The sequence below is a fragment of the Paramormyrops kingsleyae genome, chromosome 22, assembly GCF_048594095.1.
Source record: "Paramormyrops kingsleyae isolate MSU_618 chromosome 22, PKINGS_0.4, whole genome shotgun sequence".
NCBI lineage: Eukaryota > Metazoa > Chordata > Actinopteri > Osteoglossiformes > Mormyridae > Paramormyrops > Paramormyrops kingsleyae.
The window spans coordinates 9772869-9780450 of NC_132818.1; the positions used below are offsets into that span (position 1 = coordinate 9772869).

General features: G+C 42.3%; 1 protein-coding gene across 1 annotated transcript; it reads left to right on the top strand.

The window, feature by feature from the left end:
* On the top strand, positions 1-6007 carry LOC140581641 (uncharacterized). Its single transcript, XM_072705019.1, has 4 exons — positions 1-120; positions 707-801; positions 1431-1813; positions 5082-6007. The coding sequence occupies exons 1-4, from the start codon at positions 50-52 to the stop codon at positions 5208-5210; spliced, it is 678 nt and encodes a 225-aa protein (XP_072561120.1). The 5' UTR covers positions 1-49; the 3' UTR covers positions 5211-6007.
* The last annotated feature ends 1575 nt before the right edge of the window (positions 6008-7582 follow it).

Here is a 7582-nt window from a genome sequence, read left to right on the forward strand (position 1 = left end):
TGAATTTATATATAATATAAAATTGTATACTGAGCTTTACACTCTTTACATGCCATTTCAAATGACTAGTTGTCTGAAAACAGGAAATGGAAATTCATCTGGCTTCAACCACAATAAAAGGTAAGTTAAAACTGTTTTATGAGTAATACCGTGGTCATCCTAACTGCTAACATACCAGCGAGGCTAAGTGCGGGAGGTACCACGCTGACACGCAAAAATTCCAATTATATCAGTTTCTTTTATTTGCAGATACAAAATGTCCTTTAGATCCATTTACGATAAACCACATCATATGGCTCAAACCGTGCAGTATCAGGTATCGGCCACATAAAAACATTGCAGAAACTCCTTTTATTTCCTGCTGTTGCTTGAAATCCTGATGGTTCTGAATGGTCTCAGCAAGGTGGTGATGTGAAATCATACATTAATTTTGTACATTTGTCCCTCTTCCTGCTGCTTATCCTGATCAGAGTGGGAGGGGAATGTCAGATAGCACCGGGCACAAGGCTGGGCTGTATGCTAGACTTGCTGCCACACTATCACTGGGTGCACAGTCTTACATAATATGCCCATAAATTGTTTGGTCCCTGATGGCGATAATAGTGCTGCATTGTCTTGCTGTCTGTAAAATCGTCGTACAATTTATGAGATGTTATGTAGGTGTGCTGACTACAAGTATATAATCATTTTTATATTTTCATTTTAGGCTCAACACACAGAAGAATGGGAAGCATGAAGAGTACGATCGTAAATTGGTGGCAGATCCCCATTGTAAATTGGTTGAAGAATTCTTTGAGCAAAGTAAGTCTAAGGAGACCACTAGCAATGTCTTGTACAAGCATAGTTGCAGCAAAATGATGAACAAACAGCAAAGTAATTCTTGTATTACAGAGCAGACATACACTGGGTATTGAAAAGCAGCTCACATATAAATAAAGGACAGTTCTCAGGCTCTTCACACATGCAGGAGATCACTCTTCATTTGCAGATTGATTATTAGAACCTGTACACAAAGGTACCTTGTTTGGGGGTGGTGCGTGAAGCACTGCACTTTATTTGTATTTCAGTTGCCTTTCAATACCCAGTGTATGCCTGCACTGTATCACATTAATTATTTTGCGGTTCAGTAAATCATTCTGCTGAAACTATGTTGATGCGAGACTTTACAAGTGGGCTTCATAGAGTAAGTAATGAGCAAGATGGAAACTGTTGGTGATCTGTGGTTTGTACACATGTAAGCTAATTATCTCTTTGTTGCACAGGGTCAAATGTGATATTGGATAGGATTTACCAAGTGCTGTCACTCCACTCGATTTTAACCTAATCTCTGCTGGATTAAACTAGACAGTGATTGACAGCTCATCTCACTTCTCACCTATTTGAGTATCAATGCTTGTTTCTTCCTTCACTAACAAGGCTTCTGTTTACAGTCAGAGACTCGAAGGAACTTACTGAGCTAGTGAAGAAACACAGTGGGTTTGAAATTAAATTAAAGGAACCAAAAGGCTATGCAGTCAGAATCACAGATCTGGATGGAACCGTCTACTGGGGAAGAGATGAGATGCTGGAGAGCTGGAGTGAGCTGTACCTTCCTGAGCCAACGGAGATGGTCGTCATTGGTGCCATCGATAACTTCCCATCTTTGGCAGAAGGGCTGCAGCTCATCGTGCTGGTAGACAGCCAGGGTAGAGTCTACTTCTATGAGAACGAGGTCCTGCATCTTATAGCCGAAAGTTTGAAAGACTTCTTCAAGAAGGGTGCAACTTTTCCTCCCATTGAGAGCTACAAATATGGACAGTACACTGCACCAGAGGTGATGTATAACGATCATACAGAATTTTATCTTTGAAAACCATCCATTTTGTCATTATAATAAATATTAGGGCTACATGATATTTGATGAGCAGATTAGTAACATGTCTAAAATATTAATGAGAACAGTATTGTGATGCTCAAAAGTTAGTAATAGATTAGATTAGATAGATAGCACTTTATTAATCCCTCGGGAAGGTTCCTCCGGGAAATTTAGTTCCAAGGCTGCCGTCACTTCAGCGCCATCTTGCCAGCAGGCCATCAACCCGACCATACATATTCAAACATCACATTACAGGGGGTAGAAAGGTCAGGAAGACAGGGGAACAAGATTACGTGAGGAGAGTGGAGGTGAATAAAAAAACAGCCCCCAGACTATACTCCAGTAGGGAGTACAATGTAGGAACAGAAAAAAAAACACCTCAGCAACGTAAGCACATAGTCACCACATCTTACAACATTAAAGTCGAGACTGGCAATAGGGGAGGGGAATGGGGAGGTGGAGGCAGTCCAGCATAGACAAACATCAGTCCGATCCCGCAGCCAGAGGCGCTGGTCACAGACCCGCTTGTTCACGCTGGGGGTGTGAAGCGGCGAAGGCGTGGGATGGGGGGAGGGTGTCCTTGTGGTTGGGGGAGAGGAATGCAAGAGAGTCTCCTCGCCTCGTTCTTCAGGGGGAGTTGTTGAATTCAGCAGCGGCCTTGGCCAAAACCAGTGCTGATTAGGGGGGAGCCAAAAGCAGATAGAATGGGGTTGTTTGGGTTTTCGGGCGAGAAGCTGTAATTTCTCAGCTCCTCTAATGTCCATGCTGGTCTCCGCCATCCAAAATCCTTTGCAGAGCCATGAGCTTCTCCGTGATGTTATCAAATCTGCGGTCCATAGTCACGGTGATGTTATCAAATCTGCGGTCATTAGACACAGTGATGTTATCAAGTTTGCGATTTATAGCCATAGTTTGAGCGCCAACAGCTCTGCCAAGTCCGTCAATCATCCCGGCCAGCCTAGTTGGGCTTTGAGCGGCTGTCACCGTTTTCTTCAATTTCCGATAACCCAGGGCAATGCCTAATCCAATCAGCATCAGACCTGTAATCATGGCTCCGAATAGATAAATGTCTTCGATGTCCTCCACGGAAAGAGCTGCCAGACACACGACCCTCCACTTTTCCCATCCGTCCATCGTGTAGCCAGCTGCGTACGTTCCTGCAGGACAGTCAGGTTCCCCCGAACCTGGGCTTCTCATCGAGAAGATGGTGTCAATTGCATTGAGAGACCAGTTGATCAAATCCATAATTTCCTTAGTTTTGAAGAGCAGGACTGAGAGAGTCTCTGAAGTATAGGCAGTAAGACAGTAGACTGTCTGTATAAAATTGGAAGATCCTTATGTTTATTAAACATATTGGACTTTTTTTTTTTACCTTATTTATCCACAATATCTCCTCCTCTGAAAGATGTGGCTGCTGAGCTGTTCCTTTCTTCATTGGCCCTTCAGTGCTTATCGCTTCACATGATGTACCAAAACAGTACCATGTGGCATGCTCTGTCAACCGAATTTAATAAACATAAAGGATGCGGATTATATCATGACGTGATATTGCACAGCCCTACTTGGATGTATTAAGGAAAATATTTATATACTCGGCAAAAAAAGAAACGTCCCTTTTTCAGGACTGTGTATTTCAAAATAATGTTGTAAAAATCCAAATAACTTTACAGATCTTCATTGTAAAGGGTTTAAACAATGTTTTCCATGCATGTTCGATTAACCATAATCAATTAATGAACATGCACCTGTGGAATGGTCGTTAAGACCTTAACAGCTTACAGAAAGTAGGCATTTAAGGTCACAGTTCTAAAAATGCAGGACACTAAAGAGACTTGTCTACCGACTGTGAAAAACACCCAAAGAAAGATGCCCAGGGTCCCTGCTCATCTGCGTGAACATGCATTAGGCATGCTGCAGGGAGGCATGAGGACTAGTGATGTGGCTAGGGCAATAAATCGCCATGTACGCACTGTGAGACGCCTAAGACAGCGCTACAGGGAGACAGGAAGGACAGCTGATCATCCTCGCAGTGGAAGACCACGTGTAACAACACCTGCACAGGATCGGTACATCCGAATATCACACCTGCGTGACAGGTACAGGATGGCCACAACAACTGCCCGAGTCACACCAGGAACACACAAGCCCTCAGTCCAGCCTCTCTCAGCCTATTGTGGACAGTCTGAGCACTGATGGAGGGATTGTGTGTTCCTGGTGTGACTCGGGCAGTTGTTGTGGCCATCCTGTACCTGTCACGCAGGTGTGATATTCGGATGTACCGATCCTGTGCAGGTGTTGTTACACGTGGTCTTCCACTGCGAGGATGATCAGCTGTCCTTCCTGTCTCCCTGTAGCGCTGTCTTAGTCGTCTCACAGTGCGGACATGGCAATTTATTGCCCTAGCCACATCAGCAGTCCTCATTAGTGATGCGCGGGTCGGGTATTTTTCCAACCCGCGAGTCCCGCTTTTATGAAATTATTTGGCCCGCCCCGTAAATAAAGTGACAATTTCTTTACCCGCCCCAACCCGACCCGCGGGTTACCCGCGGCGTCCGCGGGTTACGAGACGACCCGCGCATCACTACTGCTTGGCGCTTTCATGACTTGTTACGTGACGTAACCTTATCAAAGAACTTAATAAAATATGAAAATAGATATTCCCAAATATTTAATATAGGCTATAGGGAATTGCACGCATTTTTTATTTAATTTTGTTTTTAATGACCCGCCCCAACCCGCCCCGCAAATAAAGTGACAATTTCTTTACCCGCCCCAACCCGACCCGCGGGTTACCCGCGGTGTCCGCGGGTTACGAGACGACCCGCGCATCACTAGTCCTCATGCCTCCCTGCAGCATGCCTAATGCATGTTCACGCAGATGAGCAGGGACCCTGGGCATCTTTCTTTGGGTGTTTTTCACAGTCGGTAGACAAGTCTCTTTAGTGTCCTGCGTTTTTAGAACTGTGACCTTAAATGCCTACTTTCTGTAAGCTGTTAAGGTCTTAACGACCATTCCACAGGTGCATGTTCATTAATTGATTATGGTTAATCGAACATGCATGGAAAACATTGTTTAAACCCTTTACAATGAAGATCTGTAAAGTTATTTGGATTTTTACAACATTATTTTGAAATACACAGTCCTGAAAAAGGGACGTTTCTTTTTTTGCTGAGTATATATGAATGGGGATAATGGTTGTGATGATCAAGTATTTATTTCTTGCAGTCTGAAGAAGAGTATTTGAAACTACTGGATGAGATGGGCCTTGCAAGGATTGACAAGAGTACAGAGGACTTTGTGCAGAATAAGGACAGAGATTTAACAGAATTGTTGGATTTCCTTGAATGTTTCTAGATCTCGAGGATCTACACATGCTGTTTAACAGGACTGTTTTGTTGAAGAGTGTAAACCCAGATCCTGGGAAATAATGCATAACTGAATGAAATGTAGATCTGAGAAGAGCATCTGTTTCCCTCTAATTCAAATTATTTCAGAGGGATTTGTGAATTTTTTTATATTGTACAACTAGCAGCTTATCGTGTGCGTGGGAAAAGCGTTCATCAGTACAAACCAGTGCCTCCATGTTTACAGTGCTGCACATTGTTTCCGAGTGTGAAATTTTTACCAGTGCCCAAGGCAAATCCACCTACACCGTACTGGGAGTATGGCAGTTGTGAGGCCATCAGTAATCTTCTGAATGCCGAGATCAGGGTTAATGAGCTAGCGCAGGATCTCAATACCAGCTTAGTGCCTAGTCTAGAGACGTTGCTTCCATTCCGAGAAGAACAACTGAGACGGAATCTGGAAAGTTGCCAGTTTGACATAAACCAAGAGTTCAAGTTTTATAATCCAGAATAGCACAACAGTGCTACACTGTAACTCCCCAATCTCTTAGTAAGTCGCTGATGGTTTTTAAATAATCATCTTGCTATATTTTCATTTGACAAATATTTGATTGTAATGTGCTATTTGCCTCTATTATTTGCTGCTTTTGGCAAAAGTGTCTATATAAATGTAAACGTCCAAATGCAAAAGCGTACATCTCTTAAAACTCACGTCTAAACAATTTACAAAATAGAACCACCGGGGGAGATACCTAAAAAACTAAAAAAAAAAATCAGCACGTGTGTATTGCTCAATAAACTGAAGAATAAAAGGTCATTTTCTTTACCTTTCGTTGCTATTAAAGTTAGAAGGGTCAAACCAATGATAAACACAAGAATTATTAAATGTAAAAAGGCTGTCTATAAGTAACAAATCCAAATTTAGATATAGCTGACTATAGATATAGCTGACTATATCTAAATTTGGATTTATTTATAGACAGCCTTTTTACATTTAATAATTCTTGTGTTTATCATTGGTTTGACCCTTCTAACTTTAATAGCAACGAAAGATAAAGAAAATGACCTTTTATTCTTCAGTTTATTGAGCAATACACACGTGCTGATTTTTTTTTAGTTTGTAAAAAAAACAATACTATTTTACTATGCTTATTGCCTACTTTTACTTATGTTATTCTTTGTTGGGTTTATTTCTACCTGTGGCCTGTACTCCGAACCGCGGTTACTGGCTTATCGGGGTAACTTGTCGGATTTAAGGTACCACAGTTTAAATGGACTTCATATTCGCTCACTTACATTTTGCCCAGACTACCTTAAATCCAACAAGTTACCCCGATAAGCCAGTAACCCCGCTTCGTAGTACAGGCCACTGGTATAGTTTGCTGTATTTATTTATCCCTTCTGTAATACAGGACAAAGAAATTCACTCATTTAATCATATAGTGATTTTATTGTTCATTACATTAAGTAGCATAGTCACTGTCATAAATTGCTCCACTGGAGATCCCCTAACCTCCCTCCAGACAGAACAGCCATGGTGTTGCAAAAACAAATAGAGCATACGTCTTGCCAGCAGGCCCAACCTGACCTTCATAGTCCAGGAGGAACCCTCACATAATTACAGATGACACTTAGGGAGGAGGTCTCTCCTCTGCTACGAGGTGTTACTTCACCATTCAAGTGAGGAGGTTAAAACAGACCTTCGATTCTTCTGTCAAAACATTTACTTGTGTTGCCGTGGATGATCTACTTTCTCAAACATGGCATGAAACACAGAAGGCCTTTAGGCAGTACTTAATTTGTCATGATTCATTTGTTTTTTTCTTAGCTTGGCTCTAAGGCTATGTTCACACTGCAGGACAAATGTGGCCCAAATCTGATTTTTTGCCCATATGAGACTCATCACATTTTTTCATGACAATGTGAACAGCACAAGTCACATGGAATCCGATGTTTTCAATTCCGATTTGGCCCACTTCAGTATGTGGTCATAAATCAGATACAGGTCTGATTTTCTGCAATGCGACCTCAGTCTGAACAGCGAAATCGGAATTCGCGCCACTTTTACGTCACTCTCGATCGACGTTCGTCACAATTCTGCGCAGGCAGAAGTCACCATATGTCTCCGTCAGAGTGCCAAACATGGAGGAGAACACAGAAGTTGGCCAGTGCAGGGACAGTGAGGTGCTGGATTTAATAAGTATTTGGGGAGATAAATCTGTTCAGGCAAAACTGGAAGGTTCATATCGTAACCGGGCAATTTTCGAATCAATAAAGTGACGTCTTTGTTTTTGCACATGCGCATAATCGCACCTTTGTTGTTTTGTGCGCACGCGGGCCAGTTGAGTATAGTGAACCATTCACATTGAAATCTGATATTAC

Coding starts and splice junctions, on each gene's coding strand:
- LOC140581641 (XM_072705019.1), top strand. CDS start 50: ATGCCATTTCAAATGACTAGTTGTCTGAAAACAGGAAATGGAAATTCA. Junction 121..706: donor GGCTTCAACCACAATAAAAG/GTAAGTTAAAAC, acceptor TTTTCATTTTAG/GCTCAACACACAGAAGAATG. Junction 1,814..5,081: donor GACAGTACACTGCACCAGAG/GTGATGTATAAC, acceptor TATTTCTTGCAG/TCTGAAGAAGAGTATTTGAA.